The 23,246-nt window shown below is 41.7% G+C and overlaps 1 protein-coding gene across 3 annotated transcripts in view; it reads right to left on the reverse strand.

Moving 5' to 3' along the window:
* LOC120534490 (NACHT, LRR and PYD domains-containing protein 12-like) overlaps positions 1-23,246 on the reverse strand; it is a 146,654-nt gene that overhangs the window by 73,431 nt on the left and 49,977 nt on the right. For all 3 annotated transcript variants that reach the window (XR_005634765.1, XM_039762089.1, XM_039762088.1), the window contains one exon: positions 6,775-6,948. Coding sequence is in view for 2 of the 3 variants with exons in the window: in XM_039762089.1 (XP_039618023.1) it covers positions 6,775-6,948 (174 nt within the window). In the remaining variant the exon portion in view is untranslated. The remainder of the gene's footprint in view (positions 1-6,774; positions 6,949-23,246) is intronic.

A 23,246-nucleotide genomic window follows, 5' to 3' on the forward strand; every position in this document is an offset into this window, starting at 1 on the left:
TTGTGTGCTGACAACGCTTGACAGAAGCCAAATGTCACTTCAACACAACAAATCCTGCAAATACTGTCGTAATTGAAACAAACCATGAAACTCAAACCAATTATGACAGCAGCAATCCAAGCTGTGAGATTTGAGACCAGATTACTGTTCACATGGCCAACTGTAAGTTGCATGCTCAAAGTAAGCTCAGCACAGCTTGGTCATGTTACAACCGGAGGGCCGAACTGACAACATGGTATACAAAGAGATACTTAACAAATAATTATTTGCATATTTTCCCTCAGTTTAAAAAGGTTTAATTTTCTTCTTAATAAAAATTTTAATGCAGTACTTCGCCGCTGCGAAGCGCGGGTATTTTGCTAGTATATATATATTATAAAATAGGTGCTTTATTGCGCCTGACCTGGCACAAACTCACATGGAGGCATGTGTACAAGAACAAAGAAAAACTTTATTTTCTTCACCTGTGGGGCACAGGCACAACATGGTCCAAATGTCACAAACACAAAACATACTCCCTTCTGGCAACACCACTCCTCCCACCTGCTTCGTCTTCCTCCTCCTGACTCTGGCCACTGAGTGGTGGTTACCGGCCCCTTTTATAGCCCACCCGGAAGTGCTCCAGGTGCTTCATCACCTGTTCCTGTGCCTGTGCACTTCTGGGCAGGGCTGAATACTTGTCCAGCCAGGCTTAGGGACCCATGCAGCACCCCCTGGTGGCCACCCCAGATCCCAGGAGAGGTATTGAACAGCCCATGGTTGCTCCCCTGGGACATATGTTGAAGGCCGTTTGCCACAATATATATAAATATATATATTGTGATGTATGGCCGGCTGTTCATCCCGGCCAATACCCCCACGCCGCCAGGTGGAGCCCTCCCTGCAGTATGGAGGTGCCCCGAAGACCAGCAGGACATTATGGACATTGGAGTCTTTATTCACAGCCCTGCTGGATACCATGGGGGCCGCCAGGAGTCGCTGCAGGGAGGCCCAGAGACTATTTGCCTTACGCCCAGGAAATACGTCATAGTCACATGGACAAAGAGAACGATGTGCTTCCTGGGTGAAGAAAAAAGGATTTTTTATCTGACCCGGAAGTGTTCCAGGTCACATGGACAGAGATGGTGAAACGGTTCCGGGTCAAGGAGTATAAAGGACTGTGGGAAATCCCAGACGGAGGAGCTGTTGGGAGGCAGTGTGGCTAAGCGTCTGGGAGTTAGGAGGATTGTTATTGGTTTATTGTTTATTGAATATTGTGGAGAGGAGCATGCTTTGTGCACATTATTATTATAATAAATAATAATTGGACTTTTTATCTGGTGTCTGACGAGTGGTCTGAGGGTACAAGGGTGCGAGAAAACCCTAATCTGTCACTATATATATATATATATATATATATATATATATATATATATATATTTATATATATATATATATATTTATATATATATATACTGTATATATATATATATATATATATAGTGACCACCAGTGGGCACAGAACTCCCACAAACACCGAACACAACAGACAAACACTTTTATTTTTCCATGGAAAAAGCACACTGTCCCTAAAGTAGAATAAAGCACACAGCAATACTCTTGTCTTTGTCCCTGTGTCTGTCTCCTTCTCCACTCCTCTCCGCAAGCATCATTCCCCTTCCTTCCTTCTCCAGCTCCTTGAGCAGTGGCAGCTAACTCCACCCAGAAGCACTTTAGGTGGCTTGTTAGAGAGATCTGGAAGTACTCCCAGGTGTGGCGGAAGCCTGACAAAGTCTGGCTCTGCAACTCTCCCTGGCGGCATCCCCATAACCCAACAGGGCTGAGCCCTGGTGTCCTGACCAGGTAAGGATACCAGCAGTCCCTTACAATATAAATATATATATTGTCATGTGAGTGCAGAGTTCTGACAAGAAGATCATTATGGAAGCCTAGCCTTGCTCACATGGCCCTGAATTGTCCACCCTCTTCCATCCTGGATGCCATAAAAGCGGGCATCTTCCAGAAGATGGTGTTCATTTGGATGTGAAAAATCAAACTGGAGAGACCGCTCGTTGACAGCACCTTACTTATCATTAGACCACAACAAGACCACTTTATTTGTGCCCTGGGCACCATTTATTTTCTGTTTTATACAAGCTTATTAAAAGGGGTAGTCCGGTGTGTGCCCTAACATTCCTTTTTTGTTGCACTCAGTTTTTTCCTTTGTCACTATGTACTGTATATTGTGTAATATACATATATATATATATATATATATATATATATATATATATAGTATATAAACTATATAACTATAAACTATATAACTACTGTATATATATAAATATATAAACATATATTTAAACTACTCAAAATAATTAAAGGAACACTTTGAAAACACGCCATATCCCAGTGGGAAAAAAATCATGCTGGATATCTATACCGATATGGACTAATATGGTAATGTGTTAGCAAAAACAACAACAACAACAACAATAACAAAATCTTCTAGCATTGTTATACCATGGAAGACCCAAAGAGTGTCTGATTTAAAGAGAACATGTCGTAGAGCTGAGCATAAATGGAGGAAAACTAAACTAACTATCCATTATGAAACATTGAAGCTTAAAATAACAGAATACAATAACACAGTCCGTCTTGAGAGGCGCTGCTATTTCTCTAATATTATAAATAACAATGCTAGTAATCCCAGAGTCTTATTCTCTACGATTGGTCGTCTGCTAAACCCAGGTAACACAAAGGAATGCCTCCAAAATACTTCCAGTAAAACCTGTGAGGGTATTGCTGTATTTTTCAATCAAAAAATTAATGATATTAGAAATAACATAGTATATCTCCTCAACACTGCGGATCCTCCTAAGCCCCAGTACTCCGTTATAAACAAATTAAATTCTTTCACCAGGATAGATTTATCTGATTTACATAAAATAATCTCTCAACTGAAACCCTCCACCTGCGTCCTTGACCCAATACCAACAAGTTTTTTCAAAGAAATATCGGGCATGCTAATTGATAATATTTTTGACATTGTAAACTCGTCATTAGATACGGGGGTCTTCCCAGACTGTCTTAAGACTGCTATAATTAAACCCCTGCTCAAGAAAAGTAATCTTGACTCCTCTGCTTTTGAAAATTTTAGACCCATCTCTAACCTGCCTTTCTTAAGTAAAGTTCTGGAGAAGGCAGTCATTATGCAGTTAAATGACCACCTCAATAAATATGCTATTCTTGATAAATTTCAGTCGGGTTTCAGAAAAAATCACAGCACAGAAACTGCACTTGTTAAAGTAGTAAATGACTTGCGGGTAAATGCAGACAGAGGCCATTTATCTGTTCTCATCCTCTTAGATCTGAGTGCTGCATTTGACACCATTGATCACAATATTCTTAGAAATCGCCTTAGTCAATGGGTGGGCCTCTCTGGCAGTGTCTTAAATTGGTTTGAATCCTACCTGACAGGGAGAAAATTCTTTGTTAGTTATGGTAATTATAACTCAAAGACACATGATATCCTATATGGTGTTCCACAAGGCTCTATCCTGGGTCCACTGCTCTTCTCAATCTACATGCTTCCGTTAGGTCAGATTATCTCAGGGCACAACGTGAGCTACCACAGCTATGCTGATGACACACAGCTGTATTTATCAATAGTACCTGATGACCCAGACGCTGTTGTTTCACTAATGCAATGTCTTACTTGTGTTTCTAATTGGAAGAATTGTAATTTTCTCAAGCTAAATAAAGAGAAAACTGAAATTTTAGTGATTGGCAATAATGGATACAATGAGATTATTAGAAATAAACTTGATGCATTAGGATTAAAAGTCATAACGGAGCTAAAGAACTTAGGGGTAACTGTTGATTGTTACCTGAATTTTAAATAGCATATTAATCAGACCACTAGGACAGCATTTTTTCACTTAAGAGACATAGCAAAAGTTACACCTCTTATATCGTTGAAAGATGCTGAGAAATTAGTTCACGCTTTTGTTTTCAGTCGACTAGATTACTGTAACGCAATCCTCTCAGGAATACCCAAAAAAGACATAAATCGTTTGCAACTAGTGCAGAATGCAGCTGCTAGAATCCTAACTAGGAAAAGAAAATCCGAGCCCTACTCTCCAGTTTTGATGTCACTACACTGGTTACCTGTGCCATTCAGGATTGACTTTGAAATACTGCTTATGGTTTATAAAGCCTTAAATAATCTCACTCCATTTTATATATCGGAATGTCTGACACCCTACATTCCAAATCGTTAACTTAGATCCTCAAATGAGTGTCTCCTTAGAATTCCAAGAGCAAAACTTAAAAGAAGTGGTGAGGCGGCCTTCTGCTGTTATGCACCCAAAATCTGGAATAGCCTGCCAATAGGAATTCGCCAGGCTAATACAGTGGAGCACTTTAAAACACTGCTGAAAACACATTACTTTAACATAGCCTTCTCATAACTTCATTTTAATTTAATACTGATGCTCTGTATATTCAATTAATTATCATAACTGTTCATGTTGGCTCTAAAATCCGTACTGACCCCTACTCTCTCTTCGGTTTCTTTTCCCGGTTTACTGTGGTGGTGACTTGTGCCACCACCACGTAATCAAAGCACCATGATGTTCCTACAATGATGGATTAGAAGCCAGAAGTTTTCGTGACCATCATCATCAAGTCCTTCCATGAGAACCCTAAATACAAAGAGGACTGTTTCATTTATGTTAGGTAGAATGCCCAGAGGGGGCTGGGCGGTCTTATGGTCTGGAATCCCTGCAGATTTTATTTTTTCTCTCCAGCTGTCTGGAGTTTTTTTTTTTTTTGTTTGTTTTTTCTGTCCTCCCTGGCCATCGGACCTTACTTATTCTATGTTAATTAGTGTTGTCTTATTTTAATTCTTACTTTGTTTTTTATTTCTCTTTTCTTTATCACATAAAGCACTTTAAGCTACATTATTTGTATGAAAATGTGCTATATAAATAAACGTTGTTGCTGTTGTTGTTGTAATGTGAGGATCGAAAGGATGGCACATCGTTTGATGGAAATGAAAATGATCAAACTACAGAGGGCTCAATTCAAAGACACCCCGAAAAACAAAGTGAAAAAATGATGCGGCAGGCAGGCTAGTCCATTTTGCCGAAATTTCATTGCAGCAACTCAAAATCGTACTCAGTAGTTTGTATGGCCCCCACATGCTTGTATGCATGCCTGACAATGTCCTAATGAGACAATGGATGGGGTTCTGGGGGATCTCCTCCCAGATCTAGACCAGGGCATCACTGAGTTCCTGGATAGTCTGATGTGAAACCTGGCGGTGTTGGATGGACCCATACATAATGTCCCAGAGGTGTTCTATTGGATTTAGGTCAGGCGAGCATGGGGGCCAGTCAATGGTATAAATTCCTTCATCCTCTCACCACATGAGGCCAGGCATTGTCGTGCAGCAGGAGGAACCCAGGACCCATTGCACCAGCATAGGGTCTGACAATGGGTCCAAGGATTTCATCCCAATACCTAATGGCAGTCATGGTGATGTTGTCTAGCCTGTAGAGGTCTGTGCATCCCTCCATGGATATCCCTCCCCAGACCATCACTGACCCACCACCAAAGCGGTCATGCTGAACGATGTTTCAGGCAGCATAACGTTCTCCACGGCTTCTCCAGATCCTTTCACGTCTGTCCCATATGCTCAGGGTGAACCTGCTCTCATCTGTGAAAAGCACAAGGCGCCAGTGGTGGGCCTGCCAGTTCTTGTATTCTATGGCAATTTCCAATTGAGCTCCACAGTGCTGAGTGGGCAGTGAACACAGGGCCCACTAGAGGCCACTCTCATAAATTCTGTTTCTGATTGGTTGGTCAGAGACATTCACACCAGTAGCCTGCCTGCTGGAGGTCATTTTGTAGGGCTCTGGCAGTGCCTCCTTACCCAAAGGAGCAGTTACCGGTCCTGCTGGTGGGTTAAGGACCTTCTACGAGGGTCCCTGTTCAGCTCTCCTAGAGTAACTGCCTGCCTCCTGGAATATTGATGTGCCATCCTGGAGAAGTTGGACTATCTGTGCCCGCTCTGTAGGATCCAGGTATCGCCTTACGCTACCAGTAGTGACATTGACCATAACCAAATGCAAAACTAGTGAAAAAACAGATGAGGAGGGAAAAATGTCAGTGGCCTCCACCTGTTAAACCATTCATTCCTGTTTTGGGGGTTGTCTCATTGTTGCCCCTCTAGTGCACCAAAGCATCTGAAACTAATTAACAACACCCTCTGCGACTTAACTGACCAGATCAATAGCCCAGAAGTTTCACTGACTTCATGCTATAATCTGATTAAAAAGTGTTCCTTTAATTTTTTGAGCAGTATATATATATATATATATATATATATATATATATATATATATATATATATATATATATATATATATATATATCCTTTAATGATAAAGATGTTTTCTTGACTTTTAACAAACTTTAATGAGAAGATCAGAGGCAGTAAAGTGTGACGGAGGGGAGAAATAAACAGACAAAAGGGATGATGAGACAGAAGGGACGATGAGAAGATGAGAGTGAGCACTGTGTGAGAGGGGATGAGGATCACAAAACTGTCTTTTTTAATTTAATTATTAAAGGGAAATTTCCATCTGTGTTCACCTCATGTCCATCTTTCTGCCACATGCAACATTCCCGTCTGTTCTGTTTGTGTTGTAGCTGTGGAACAATCAACCTCTATAAAGTCTTAAGAAATAAAAGTTATCAAACACACATATACACATGTTGTTAACTCACCACAATTTTTCTAATTTGCAGTTTTCACTCCTCAGCCCTTCACAGAGTTGATCCACTCCTGAATCCTCCATGTTGTTGTCGCTCAGCTTAATATCAGTCAGTCGTGAATGTGGTGAAGAAAAGACTGATGAGAGAGCTGAGCAGTTTGTAGAGGTGAGACGACATAAAGGCAGGCTGTGAATACGAAGAAAGGGAGATGATGAGATAGGGAGGAACATACAAACAGACCGACAGATAGACAGACCAGAGAGCACAAATCCAACAAACGTCCTGCCAGTTGTGATATAGTCTGAGTCCACAGTTACTATGCCTCGATAAAGAGCACTGTTGCTATCCTCCCACATGGAAAACCACTCCCAACCAAATGTTATTGGAACTGCATTTCACTATCAATATCATGACGCAGGAGGGAAGGGGTGAGACTTCAATGTTGTTTACTGGGTCCTCTGGAATGAAGTGTCTCTTCTCTGGGTCCAGGAACTCTTGACATATTTTACAACAGACACACTTGAATCACCTAAGCATCAAGTTAGGGAAAGATTAAGGAGTGCACAAAGCAAACAATCTTGCCATTATAATAGGAGGCATCAAAATGTTTAGTATTCAGAAGAGGGTCAGGTTTGAGTAAAGTCTCATCTACTTTCTCAGGCCACCTCAAAATTTACTGGCACCAAAATGGCTTGATCCAGCTATAGTTATTAAAAGACTGAAGAAAAACAATTGGTCTGTAAGTGATCAAATTCATTGTGTTTCAGGACAGGAAACCAACAGCAGTTCTAAGCATATAGTGTATATTAACCCCTATTTCGGGAGGGTGGGAGATATGTAGCAGTCTCGCTAATATGGTTTTCTGTTTAATATCTGTGGGTTTTGAGCATGTATAATATGCCTTGATGTGACTTGGTTTTCTATGCCCTTAAGGAGTTACCCAAGCTAATTGGTGAAAAACTTAAGGATAACAAGGAAGTGAATGAAAGGAAGAAGTCAAAAAAAGAGATGGGTCCAGCTGCAGACCTCCACAATTAGATCACAGGTTTTGTCACCTGGTTTACTCGACTTGAATCAGATGACCCTCCCCAAACCCTGCTCTTAACTGTAGTTTAACCAGGTGTATCACTGACGTATAACATAAGGTGACAACCTCCCTAATGGGGAGGTGCTTTTGGCTTCTGCAGCTAGAGGCTTTTAGCAAAAAGACAGAGAGAAGCAGCACTGTAAAACAGTAAGCAACAGAAAATTGACTTCCCTTCAGCCTGAAATTTAGCAGAATAAAAGTCCCAGCTCCTCACTTTAATGGCAAGGCAGGTGGCAGGTTCATGAAAAGAGCGTGATTTAATTGACAGTTCCTGTTAGCATTTTTAAGTGTATTAAGGATATGAAAATAAACACTTAAATAACTGAATTAATAAAATCAATCTGTTTATTTTCTAGCCCAAATATCTATTTCAGTGATATACAGTATGAAACATATTGCACTTTTAATTAAAACATGCTTTTAATTGCATGCCTTTAATAAACAAAGCTGTATGATGTTATAAAAGCTGACTAAAATGTTTTACCTTATATATATATATATATATATATATATATATATATATATATATATATATATATTGTCACAAGTGGCTGGGTTCCGGTCGGCAATCAGCCGCCTATTTAAAGAGCCGCCGCCCTGCAATCAAGGCTGGAGTCGGGTGAGGAGGAAGACGAAGTCGGTGCAGAGGAGGCGAGGAGAGGCCCAAGTGATTTGTATGTGGAGAAAGTGGCTATTGAGAGCCTGGACTTTTGGGGAGACTGGGGGTTTGGTGGCGGTGCACATAGACTTTGTATATAATGGTAACTGTAAATAAATGTGTGGTGATGGCTGAAACGGTGTCCGCCTGTGTGTGTCCGGGCCGTCCTATTTCACAGTGGCGTAGCCGGCAGGATGCTCTGCCTGGGTCAAGGTGGGGACCTGCATTCATGAAAAAGTCTGTGAAAGGCCCGGCACAACAGGGGAACTCACCCACGTGCCGCAGGGGCGGCGTGCACCCAACCCCACAGCAACAGAGTGTGTCATGGACCGTTGGTGGTCCACTGGTGGACTATGTGTTTCAGGGGCGGCTCACGGACGCAGGGGCCAGGAAGGAGGCTGCCGAGAAGGAGAGGCTGTGGCTGAGGAAGCCGCAGCAACAGCGAAGCTGCCCAGAGAGACGCTCTCCTGTGAGTGAGGAGAGCGAGATGGGCGACCAGAAGTCCCCCCTCGTAGCAGGCACGGGATTGGACAGCGTGTCCTGTTCTCTCGCCAATGATTGGTCGAAGGCAAGAGCAGGGAATGTCCATCCCGTGCTCCAAAGAAACCCGAGTGGGCCGCGGGGAAAGGCCCATAGAGAGCAATCGATAAGTGGTACTACTCTCAAGGTAAGCCCACCGCCGGCTGCTTCTCTCTCCTTGGTGGCGATTTTGCAGGACTTGCAAAAGCAACTGCACCTTGTGCTGTCGCCGCCGGCCGAGCGATGTGCCCTCCGGGCAGAGACGCTGGAGTCAGGAGGGATGGCAGTGGAGTCAGATCAAGAGCGGGAGCTCCTGGACGGAGAGGCACAGTGGGGAAGGTAAGGGAGACTGACCCTGTGAAGCTCCAGATGCCAAGCAGGGGCTTGGCGAAGCCAATTCCTCCAACATGGGAGGAAAATGGCACGCCTCCACCAAGATGACTGCATTAACGTGGTGAAGAGAAAAATGATCAGATTTGGTACTCACATTTACAGAAGATGCTGAAAGTGATCTTCAAGTGTGTCAATACATCTGTGGTAGGGGTCACCTCGGTGGAGGCTGGCCACTTTTTTGTGGGCCACCCTGTATATATATATATATATATATACAGTATACAGTAAGCTAGTTCCTACTATATATATATATATATATATATATATATATATATATATACAGGTGCGGTCATAAAATTAGAATATCATTAGTTGGCCAGGGACTTTCATTAGTTGTCAGTTATAATCATCAAAATTAAAAGAAATAAACATTTGAAGTACATCAGTCTGTGTGTAATGAATGAATCTAATATACAAGTTTCACTTTTTGAATGAAATTACTGAAATAAATCAACTTTGTCATGATATTCTAATTTTGTGACTGGCACCTGTATATATATATATATATAGTAGGAACTAGCTTCGACGCGGACAGACACCAAGACAACTTATGTCCAAAAAACACACATTTTATTCTGTTTAATCAAATACAGTGCACTAAACTCACAGTCCTTCTTTGTCTCTGTTTCTTTTCTTGTCGCCTCCACTCCTCTCTTGTAAACCTCATCACGCTTCCCCCTAACTCTGGCTCCTCGACAGGAGTGAGGCAGCCCCTTTTATACAGTACCCGGATGTACTCCAGGTGCTTCTTGATGATCTTTCTGCAGCACTTCCTGGTGCACACTGGGTGTATTTGCCTCCTGGCCTAGCGCACTCTCTGTTGTGGAAGAAGTGCTGCAGTCCATGTCTCTTGGAATATCTGGGTAGACCCTGGAGGTGGCCACGTGTCCCAACCGGGTGGAGCTTCCCAGCTCTGAACATATGGCCCACCTGCAAACCAGGGCGGTTGCCCTCTCGTGTCCTGGGGGAGGTATTGGTCCTCTCTCGGTCCTTCCACCTTCCAGGCGTCCTGGCTGTGTAGACGCCACAGCCGTCTGTCACAATATATAGTTACACACGTGCGATTGGGAGACAGTTTATGGGCTCAAATAAGTGACTTTGCCCGCTAGATCAGGGGTTGGCACTGTCCTCTAACTCTTTCTCCTCTCTCTCTGTAGAACAACAGAAGAACCATCAGCATAACCATCACATCCGGTCCCCAGATGATGTCACTTCCGATTCTGGTCCACCAGATCCTGCCTCCTTCTGATGTCACTTCCAGTGCCAGAATGCCCCAGACTCAGGACATCATTTCCTTCAGCCAACCATATATACCGCCTTCTCTTTGTTATACTAAGTTCTGTTTTGGACTCCAGTCTGTAAAGACGTGTTTAACTTGCCTGACACCTACAGTTTATGCAGGAATCCCCCAAACCTTTGACGCTGTCTCTGTGTCTAATTTACACTTTTCTCACTTCTCCCTAGGGACCATTGTTACTAATACCAGTAGATTTAGGAGTAGTTTCTATCCAAACATCATAATGTTGTAAGAAATATTGCAGTATAAAAAACACTGGAGTGTATATGCTGTACTTCTGTGTAAGGCAATGGCAGCTCTGCTGCCTCGCAGTTTGGATACCATGGTTTGCATCCCTGATGTTCCTTGCATGGAGTTTGCATGTTGTCACTGTGTATGCAGAGGTTTCATCTGGGCGCTCTGGTGTCCTCCTACAGTCCAAAGACATGCTCTTTAGGCAAGCTGGTTTTGCTAAATTGGCCCTAGTGTGTGTGTGTGTGTGTGTGTGTGTGTGTGTGTGTGTGTGTGAGTGTGCGGTCACTTTGCAATGAGCTGTAGCCCCATTCAGAGACTGTTCCTGTCTTGCGCCTGATGATTGTTGAGATCAGCTCTAGCTGTCCCGTGAACCTGCCCTGGATAAGCAGCTAAGGTGGAGAGGTGGATATATATATATATATATATATACAGTATATATAAGATGGTACCCAGACCAAACAGCCTCTGATAGATTGGACTGAGTGAGAGTCTGGAAAGGTCCAGGAGTAGAACAATATGAGGTAAGAGAAGAATCTGTACAGAGAGCATTGAAGAGAGGAAGTTCAAAAGAGCAAGCCAATAGGGAGTGACATTAGGACACTTTCAAAACAAATAGAGAAAGGATCTAGGGACATTTAAGGAGCAGCAGTGACAAAGGGATTCAGTGGGTAAACTCTAATCTCTGGAGTCTCAAAGGTATCACTGAGAGTGTCAAAACCAAAGAGACATAAATGGGGAAAAGAAATTGGCTGTCCACTGAAAACTCTTGCAAATAATTAAATTTGATGTTTTTGTTGGTATTTTGTTCTTGACACTCTTTTGAGGAGATATGCAGTTAAGATCTTCATTGTACTATGAACACTGTGTCCTGTCTATACATGCCAACACTCCAACTTCAACTTTTAAGTTTACATCACAGTGTGGATAAACTACAGCCATTAATGACTGTACTATTGACACCAAACTTGTTGGCTCCACCAAATTTTCATTTCTCCTTCTCTATGGTGCAGAAAGACCCTTGAGTCATCAGGCCATGTGACTTATGCCCACCAGGATCACCTACAGTATCACTCATAGTTCTTTGCTTTTTGCGGCATTCTCAGTAAACCTTTTAAAAGGTTGTGAGTGAAACATAAATGGCAACAACTGTTTGAGAGATGAACCAAGTCACTCATTTTGCCAGTGCCAATTAAATAGCAACTGACTCTAGAAACTGTAAACTGTGCAATTCATATCCCTCACTGCGGTCATGTGACATATGACATGTCGAAATGTAGAGTATGTGTGAAGGTGGGGGTGTGCCTAAAAAACTTTAAGCTCAGTTTACATTAAACAATTTGTATAATTTATTTTGAATTCTTGAAATTGCAGAATATGCATAGATTTGTTAGCTTGAAAAAAGTACACAATGGATCGGAAGCAGAAGTACAGTGAAAAACTGTGTGAAAAATGCTTAAAATTTAATCCATATTTTACATTACATATTTTGTACTTTTTTTCCAGGATTTTTAGATAATTGTTTTCTGTCTCAAAATTAAAGTTAAGCACCTTTCTTCTCCTCTTTATTTGATCAAAATCAATCCATGATCATAGTTTTTAGAACATTAGAACCTTAGAACAATCTAGACGAGAACAGGCCATTCAGCCCAACAAAGCTCGCCAGTCCTATCCACTTGTTTCCTCCAAGAAAACATCAAGTCGAGTTTTGAAAGTCCCTAACGTCTTACTGTCTACCACACAACTTGGTAGCTTATTCCAAGTGTCTATCGTTCTTTGTGTAAAAAAAAACCTCCTAATGTTTGTGCAAAATTTACCCTTAACAAGTTTCCAACTGTGTCCTCGTGTTCTTGATGAACTCATTTTAAAATACAAGTCTCGATCCACTGTACTAATTCCCTTCAGAATTTTAAACACTTCAATCATGTCACCTCTTAATCTTCTTTTGCTTAAACTGTAAAGGCTCAGCTCTTTTAATCTTTCCTCATAATTCATCCCTTGTAGACCTGGAATCAGCCTAGTCGCTCTTCTCTGGACCTTTTCTAGTGCTGCTATGTCCTTTTTGTAGCCTGGAGACCAAAACTGCACACAGTACTCAAGATGAGGCCTCACCAGTGCATTATAAAGGTTAAGCATAACCTTCTTGGACTTGTACTCCACACATCGTGTTATATATCCTAACATTCTGTTAGCCTTCTTAATGGCTTCTGAACACTGTTGGGAAGTCGATAGCTTAGAGTCCACTATGACTCCTAAATCCTTCTCATAAGGTGTACTCTCGATTTTCCGACCGCCCATTGTGTATTCAAACCTAATATTTTTACTTCCTATGTGTAATACTTTACATTTACTGACATTAAATTTCATCTGCCACAAATCTGCCCAAGCCTGTATGCTATCCAAGTCCTTCTGTAATGATATAACGGATTCCAAATTATCTGCTAATCCACCTATCTTGGTATCATCTGCAAACTTAACCAGCTTGTTACTTATATTCCTATCTAAATCATTTATATATATTAAAAATAGCAACGGCCCTGGCACTGACCCCTGTGGAACACCATTCTTAACATCGGCCAGTTCTGATGAGGTTCCTCACACCATCACCCTCTGCTTCCAGTGTCTGAGCCAATTCTGCACCCATCTACAAACATCACCCTGAACTCCCACTTCTTTTAACTTGATGCCCAACCTCTCATGTGGCACCTTATCAAATGCTTTCTGAAAGTCCAGATAAATAATATCATAAGCTCCACTTTGATCGTATGCTTTTGCTGCAACCTCATAGAATTCCAACATGTTAGTAAAACACGACCTCCCTCTTCTGAGCCCATGCTGACTGTTCAGAATAACTCCTGTCCTTGCCATGTGATGCTCAATCTTATCCTTAATAATTCCTTCCATTAATTTTCCTGTGATGCATGTTAAGCTTACAGGCCTATAGTTGCTTGGATCTGCCCTGTCACCCTTTTTATATAATGGGATGATATTTGCCATTTCCCAGTCCTTTGGAATCTCTGCAGTGCACAGTGACTTTCTAAAAATATGTGTTAAGGGTTTATATCTGTACTCACTAGCCTCCTTAAGAACACGAGGATAAATATTATCTGGGCCTGGTGATTTGTTTGATTTCATCTTATTTAATCTGAGCAGCACTTCTCCCTCTACAATTTCCAAATCCCTCAGTACCTCCTTAGTAGTTGCGTTTACCTCTGGGAGGTTATCCACTTGCTCACTTGTATACACCTCAGAAAAATGTAAGTTTAGGGCATCTGCTATTTCATTGTCTGTATCTTTTAATTCCCCTTTACTATTTCTGAAGCACTTGGCCTCCTCCTTGACTGTTCTTTTACTACTAAAATACTGAAAGAATCTCTTGGGGTCTTCTTTCGCCTTATCTGCTATATTCCTCTCCAACTGTCTTTTAGCCTCTCTGATATCCTTCTTAATGGTTGCCCTCATGTTCTCATACGCGCTACGGTTCTCTTTGCAGTCATTAGTCTTATATGCCTTATACAGCAGTTTTTTCCTTTGCAACTTCTTTTTTAAATCTTTGTTAATCCATCATGGAGTTTTTTTTAGTTTCCTATTAATTCCAAATTTAGGTCTGTATCTGTCCTGCATTACATGTAAGACATTTTTAAACCTGTTTCACTGCTCCTCGACTGTCTCCACATTTAAAAGCTTATCCCAGTCTATTCTACTTAGACTTTGTCGCATCTGCTCAAAATTAGTCCTACCAAAGTTCAACTTAACAATTTTAGTCTTGGCATCTGCACTCTTACAAAATACTGAGAATTGTATTATATTATGGTCACTTGACCCTAGTGGTTCAATCACCTCTACACCCTCAATTCTATCCTGATTATTACAGAATACTAAATCCAGACAGGCTTCACCCCGTGTTGGTGCTTTAACATGCTGTGTTAAAAACAGTCACTAATTACTTCTAAAAACTCCTGCTCTTGTGCTCCTCCATCTGCAAGGTTATCCCAGTTAATATTTGGATAATTAAAGTCCCCCATGACTATATTTCATTTGATACAGTTAGGTCCATAAATATTTGGACAGGGACAACTTTTTTCTAATTTTGGTTCTGTACATTACCACAATGAATTTTAAATGAAACAACTCAGATGCAGTTGAAGTGCAAACTCTCAGCTTTAATTCAGTGGGGTGAACAAAAAGACTGCATAAAAATGCAAGGCAACTAAAACAATTTTTTAACACAATCCCTTTATTTCAGTGGCTCAAAAGTAATTGGACAAATAAAATCACTGAAAATAAAATGTTCATTTCTAATACTTGGTTGAAAACCCTTTGCTAGCAATGACAGCCTGAAGTCTTGAACTCCTGGACATCACCAGATGCTGGGTTTCCTCCTTTTTAATGCTCTGCCAGGCCTTTACTGCAGCGACTTTCAGTTGCTGTTTGTTTGTGGGCCTTTCTGTCCGAAGTTTAGTCTTCAACAAGTGAAATGCCTGCTCAGTTGGGTTAAGATCAGGTGACTGACTTGGCCATTCAAGAATTTTCCACTTCTTTGCTTTAATAAACTCCTGGGTTGCTTTGGCTGTATGTTTTGGGCCATTGTCCATCTGTATCATGAAACACCGCCCAATCAATTTGACGTCATTTAGCTGGATTTGAGCAGACAGTACGTCTCTGAACACCTCAGAATTCATTTGGCTGCTTCTGTCCTGTGTCACATCATCAATAAACACTAGTGTCCCAGTGCCACTGGCAGTCATGCACTCCCAAGCCATCACACTGCCTCCACCGTGTTTTACAGATGATGTGCTATGCTTTGGATAATGAGCTGTTCCACGCCTTCTCCATACTTTTTTCTTGCCATCATTCTGGTAGAGGTTGATCTTGGTTTCATCTGTCCAAAGAATGTTTTTCCAGAACTGTGCTGGCTTTTTTAGATGTTCTTTAGCAAAGTCCAATCTAGCCTTTCTATTCTTGAGGCTTATGAGTGGCTTGCACCTTGCAGTGCACCCCCTGTATTTACTTTCATGCAGTCTTCTCTTTATGGTAGACTTGGATATCAATATGCCGACCCCCTGGAGAGTGTTGTTCACTTGGTTGGCTGTTGTGAAGGGGTTTCTCTTCACCATGGAAATGATTCTGCGATCATCCACCACTGTTGTCTTCCGTGGACATCCAGGTCTTTTTGCGTTGCTGAGTTCACCAGTGCTTGCTTTCTTTCTCAGGATGTACCAAACTGTAGATTTTGCCACTCATAATATTGTAGCAATTTCTCGGATGGGTTTTTTCTGTTTTCGCAGCTTAAGGATGGCTTCCTTCACCTGCATGGAGAGCTCCTTTGACCGCATGTTGTCTGTTCACAGCAAAATCTTCCACATGCAAGCACCACACCTCAAATCAACTCCAGGCCTTTTATCTGCTTAATTGATAATGACATAACGACGGACTTGCCCACACCTGCCTATGAAATAGCCTTTGAGTCAATTGTCCAATTACTTTTGAGCCCCTGAAATGAAGGGATTGTGTTAAAAAAAAAGCTTGCCTCACAATTTTATGCAATCGTTTTGTTCAACCCACTGAATTAAAGCTGAAAGTCTGCACTTCAACTGCATTTGAGTTGTTTCATTTAAAATTCATTGTGGTAATGTACAGAACCAAAATTAGAAAAAAGTTGTCTCTGACCAAATATTTATGGACCTAACTGTATATTCTAACATTCTAATCCTTATACTTCACTATATGAATGCTCAATAATAAATAAATAAATAAATAAATTTAGGAATGACTTGAAGCATGCTCAGTTCTTCAGAGTAATTCTTTATTCCTTATATACAAAGAAGCATGTTATATTAGAGGTGGGCAAAAAATATGCAGACACAGTCCTTCCCTATTGAGTTATTAAGTATTAAGATTGGAAAGTTATCTATACTAATAAAAGGCAAAGCCCTCACTGACTCACTCACTCACACTCACTCACTCACTCACTGACTCATCACTAATTCTCCAACTTCCCGTGTAGGTAGAAGGCTGAAATTTGGCAGGCTTATTCCTTACAGCTTACTTACAAAAGGTAAGCAGGTTTCATTTCGAAATTCTACACGTAACGGTCATAACGGTCAACAATGTCCGCCATGTTGAACTTTCTTATTTATGGCCCCATCTTCACGAAATTTGGTAGGCGGCTTCCCTGCGCTAACCGAAACCGATGTACGTAATTATTTCGATGGTATGATGCCACTGTCGGCTGCCATATTGAACTTTCCAAAGTCACTAATTTTCCAATTTCCCGTGTAGGTAGAAAGCTGACCCAATCTTCACGAAATTTGGTAGGTGGCTTCCCTGCGCTAACCAAAACCGATGTACGTCCTTATTTCATTGGTATGACGGCACTGTCGGCCGCCATATTGAACTTTCCAACGTCACTAATTCTCCAACTTCCCGTGTAGGTAGAAGGCTGAAATTTGGCAGGCTCATTCCTTACAGCTTACTTACAAAGGTTAAGCAGGTTTCATTTCGAAATTTTACGCGTAACTGTCATAACGGTCAACAACGTCCGCCATGTTGAACTTTCTTATTTATGGCCCCATCTTCACGAAATTTGGTAGGCGGCTTCCCTGAGCTAACCGAAAATAATGTACGTACTTATTTTGGTGGTTTGACGCCACTGTCAGCTGCCATATTGAACTTTCCAATGTCACTAATTCTCCAATTTCCCGTGTATGCAGAAGGCTGAAATTTGGCAGGCTCATTCCTTACAGCTTACTTACAAAAGTTAAGCAGGTTTCATTTCAAAATTCTACGCGAAATGGTCATAACTGGAACCTACTTATGTACATATATACGTCCATAGCCTGCAGCTCGGTCGCCATGTGAGGCGGCGTTGGGTCCCCCATCAAAACGCCTCCCACGTTGTTGGCTGCCTGCCTATATAAGGTCTCTCCGGTCTCTACATTCCATTCCTTGCTTCGCCACGGGATTCACGTCTCCCTACTGATAACTACAGCCTTTTTATTTAATCCACAGCTTCGCCGCTGTTTTATTGTTCGTTTATTACGATTATAGTTATTGTGTAGGTATTTTAGACTTACTTTACATTGTTCAGGTACCCATTTCCTTTATCGTTCCCTCTGTACCCCCATTACCATGTCTATCGAGGTGATCACCATCGATCAAAGAACTGTCACTTACCGAGTGGTTTCCATGCCCGGAGATGGCACCTACCTTTTCCATTCTCATTGTTACATATTGCACGGCCATATCAGGCTCACTCTTGATATCCAGAAGAACATTGTGTCTTATGTATTGAATGACTGGGACAGGTTCAAGGTGTGGACTGATGACGGTACAGGAGATAATTATACTACACAGGAGCACTATAATAGTGAAATGCTTAAGCCCTTCACCTATGGTTCTGCATGTGAGCTGATGGCTGCCTCTGAATTGTTTGGTTGTCGCTTTCAAATGTATCAAAATGGGCAAATATTTTACACCTTTCGACAACTGCCAATGCCTCTTAAACATCTTAGATTCACAGGTGACGATTTCAGTAGTGGACACTTTGATGTTTATGAATGTTTATACTATCAAAAGCTGGATGTGAAGTTATCGATGAAACTGGCTGTATGCTTACAACGCTTGACAGATGCCGAATGTCACTTCAACACAAGTCCTGCAAATACTAACGTAATTGAAACAAACCATGAAACTCAAACCGCAGCAATCCAAGCTGTGAGATTTGAAACAAGATTACTGTTCACATGGCCAACTGTAAGCTGCATGCTCAAGAGTAAGCTCAGCGCACAGCTTGGTCATATTACAACCGTAGGGCCGAACTCACAATGTGGTATACAAAGAGATCCTTAACAAATAATTATTGGTGTATTTTCCCTCAGTTTAAAAAGGTTTAATTTTCTTAATAAAAATGTTAATGCATCGGTCTGTCGTGGTGAAAAAGGAGCTGAGCCGTAAGGCAAAGCTCTCAATTTACCAGTCGATCTACGCTCCTACCCTCACCTATGGTCATGAGCTATGGGTAGTGGCCGAAAGAACGAGATCGCGAATACAAGCGGCTGAAATGAGTTTCCTCCGCAGGGTGTCTGGGCTTTCCCTTAAAGATAGGGTGAGGAGTTCAGTCATCCGGGAGGGGCTCAGAGTAGAGCCGCTGCTCCTCCGCATCGAGAGGAGTCAGATGAGGTGGCTCGGGCATCTGATCAGGATGCCTCCTGGACGCCTCCCTGGTGAGGTGTTCCAGGCACGTCCAACCGGGAGGAGGCCCCGGGAAGACCCAGGACACGCTGGAGGGACTATGTCTCCCGGCTGGCCTGGGAACGCCTTGGGATTCTCCAGGAAGAGCTGGAAGAAGTGGCCGGGGAGAGGGAAGTCTGGGCCTCTCTGCTTAAGCTGCTGCCCCCGCGACCCGACCTCGGATAAGCGGAAGAGGATGGATGGATGGATGAAAATTTTAATGCAGTACTTCGCCACTGCGAAGCACGGGTGTTTTGCTAGTAGAGAATAAGTGCAACTGTTGTTAATACCAGTGTAAGTCTTACATGATCAAAGCCTATGTCAATGGGAGAAATGTCTGTCGATGACATTTCACCAAAGTTTCATATATGCTGACAAATCCTTATAATCTGAAATAGTCTAAATAGAAAACAGCCCAACCAGGTCCTTATACTCATTTGAAAAATAGTCTTATTTGGGTTAATGTTGCTGGTGTGGTGACATTAATCTTGAATGTCTGACTCCAATTACAGTCCACCCTGGTTTCATGTTGACTCATTACATAGGTTCAAATGAGTACAGTGCCAATCTTAGCTCTTATGTCTATGGTGGGGTTGGGCATGAACCTGGGATCCACATCAGGCATTTAGTTTGCACTTTGCATTTTAATTTTTTGTCTTAGTTAAGTTCTTTCACACACCTTTTATTATTATTTTTTATCTGTTATTTAATCATGTGTTTTTGACATCCATTTATGTGGACTCTCTGAGATGAACTGCCCACTCTGCTTTGACTGCTTCCTGTTACTGGGAGAAGCTCTGCTCCCCAGTGACCCTGACCAGAAGTAACCAGAATCAGAAAGACTTTACTGTGCCAGTACACTACATGGACTGGATAGAGATGTGCAGAGGTTGTGCAGTCACTTGGAGTGGATAGGTGAGTATTAATAAAGAATACAATATGTCTGCTGTACAATGGAAAAAGGAGTTTGCAGGGGTTGTGTAAAAGTGGACTAGATTTATCTGAGAAAGATTAAATTTCTCCAGCTCCTCTCTTAGGCCTTCTTCATGGAACCAGTGATGTTCTCATTCTATTTGAGGTTCACTTTCAGGACAGCAGGAAAGGAGCTTACATGACTCAACTGTCTGGGTGACTGAGACATTTCATACAAGCTGAGGATGAAAACATGGCCGTGTGCTAAGGTGCAGTCATTTGTGTAAAAGGAAGACAGCAGAGTTAGAACAGACAGCTTTGTGATGTACCAGTGTGGAGGGTAAATGGGTCAGATGTATTTTTTTCTCCAGCCTTTGGAGTTTTTTTTTTTTGTTTTTTCTGTCCACCCTGGCCATCGGACCTTACTTATTCTATGTTAATTAATATTGACTTATGTTTATTTTTTATTGTGTCTTCTATTTCTCTATTCATTTTGTAAAGCACTTTGAGCTACATTTTTTTGTATGAATATGTGCTATATAAATAAATGTTAATTGATTGATTGATTGATGTGTGTGTTTTCCAGCTGCTCGTGCTGTTTACTGTCCATCACAAAGTCTGATTTATTGACCAAATGAGCAAGACACATGAAGCTTAACAGTTTCTAATCGAGTAGCCCTGTGATGATGGTGTTAAAGGCTGAGTGGAATCTCCAAACAAGGCCTTCAGGTATGTCCAAGGCAGTCATGAAGTCAATAGATGAATTTCAGGCCCAAATCCACCATGTCATCCTCAGACCAGTCAGCTCAGTAATAGTGAAGAGTAAAGCGGCCAAGTTTTAACTCACATAAAGTTTCCCAAAACTGACAATAAAATTTGGGTCTCAGGTGATTTCACAAGAAAAAAAAAAAAACAATGATAGCAAAACTCACTTAAAAGAATTTATTTGGGGTGGACAGATGTAAAGTTGCTCCCTCCTCGGTTACACTGCTATGTTTACCTGTGCTCTCCAATTTAATCAATTCTATTTGTGACTCTCATTCACATCAATGATGAAGAGTTCAGTGGAATTTATACAACTGTGACATGCTACATATGTCCACACAGAGACACATTAACATGCTCCACTGCTCACATCACTGTGTTTTCTTCTAAGGAAAACTGACTGAATGGAAAATCAATGCTGCCCCCCAAATCCGCTATCTATGATGCGCCCTTTCTTGCTTCTTGATTACTGCAGAACAGATTGAGGATGTGCACTCTCAACGTCAGCCACCTTGGAGTTTCACTTTCACTGGTGCACATTTGGGGCTATGGTCACCAATATTGTCATTATAATTGCCAAAGTTGGCATCAACCTTTCCAAACAAACAGAACAGATAACAAAACATCTACTCCAGTTGTTTGATTCTTTTCACTGGAGATTTTTATTTTAATACAAATGACAAGAAGATACATGTGAAATGAATGTCCATTAACTCTTCAGACAGAACTAAACACCTTTATTTAAGAGTCAATGGCATAAATTAATCTGCAATAGAAATACCATTGGTTTCATGATTTTTTTGTCAATGTGAAACCTTAGGTTTCGCTGCAAATTCAAACTTGTGTATATTGCTCATCACTACTGATCTGGCAAGCTGTAGAGGAAAAAAGACATCTCGTTTTGCAATCATGAGGTAAGTCAGGAGGAGGCACTGAAAGGTCTTCATTACTTGTGTGACAGCAGATGGCACTATACCAGCACTTAACCGGACGCAGACAGACACGGGAGGCACAATTATAAAAACACAAGCTGTTTTCTTTCTCTTTTCTTCACCTGTGAGCAATGCAGGCACAACACAGTCTCAAGTACAAACACTATCACAATCACAATATTTTCTCTTTTTTTTCTCTTCCACTCCTCTACTGTGCCCCCTGGCAACTGTAATAAATGTGTATGTTTAATATGTCACTGTGCCCTGTACAAAAAATATTTTCTAAATCCACTCACATGTACAGCTAACAAGGCCAGATTTAGCACACAGGGGCTCATCATTTAAAACTGTTAGGCAAGCATTAGACGACAAGAAAGGGACAACTACGAAAATGGGCATTGTACTATTTCTGTGTGTCAGAGTCAGCATGACATTGGATCTTCTTTTCCTTGTTTGGAATGGCATGATTCACTGAAGTGGAGCCCTGCACATGGAGAAAGAGTATAAAGCCTTGGAACATTGCCCGGCACACCTTTGAAGCCAACAGATAGATGGGAGATAACGTCATCCGATCCTAAAAATCCTTCCAGCACAGCGACGAAAATGGCAGACTATATACATCGAGATCCCACTTCGGTGAAAAGTCTTACTATGGCTTCCTCGTCTGTTATGCCACGTAAATCGTCATTAAAGAAAGCTAAGTTTTTTCTCCTACTTAATTTCTTACCGCCGTATCACTAAGGGAGGGGTATCGCCTTTTAACATTATTTCTATATAGTTTTGGGTTACTTAAGACGGCGCAATTAAAAAAGAACTTATTCCAACCAGGGAGATAGCACCCACTAGAGTAAAACAGCAGCACCCCTGGATCCTAACAGGGTTGTAGAAAACTCCATCTCCCATGGATCCCTGTGGGAATCTGAGGCACCACTGCCACCCAGGGGGGCTGCCATCTAGCATCCCAGGGGAGGTACTGTTCAGCCCAGGCTTGTTCCCCTGGACCATATAAAGAAGAGGTGTCCCAGCCGGGCAAGGGCCCTGGCCATCTGCCACACTTGTAACATCAAATCACTGGTCTGTGATCATTAAGACTTCAGATTTTTGGGTGATATTGGAGAGCTTGAAGTACATGGGAACAGAGCAAGTGTAGAGGTAAATTTAAAATGTCCAAAACACAGGAAACAGTGGGACTGTGCAATAATGAGGAACGCTTGAATGTGAGTAGATGAAGGTGGTTGTGAAATAGCAGAGGTCAGACCCGCATCTCCACAAGTGTCTCACTGTCTTTCAAATCGGCCATTAAACTGGTCCAGCTGCTCTGTTGGACTGGGTTTAGCTGAGCCAATGTACATTTTCTTTTAGCTTTTGGCGTCTTGTTGGTCACTTGTCCATATCAAAGAGAAGCCATTGGCATAGAATCGTCTCTCAGGTTTTTTCTCAAAACTTTCTCTTGCCCTT

This window comes from Polypterus senegalus, chromosome 8 (assembly GCF_016835505.1).
Source record: "Polypterus senegalus isolate Bchr_013 chromosome 8, ASM1683550v1, whole genome shotgun sequence".
NCBI lineage: Eukaryota > Metazoa > Chordata > Cladistia > Polypteriformes > Polypteridae > Polypterus > Polypterus senegalus.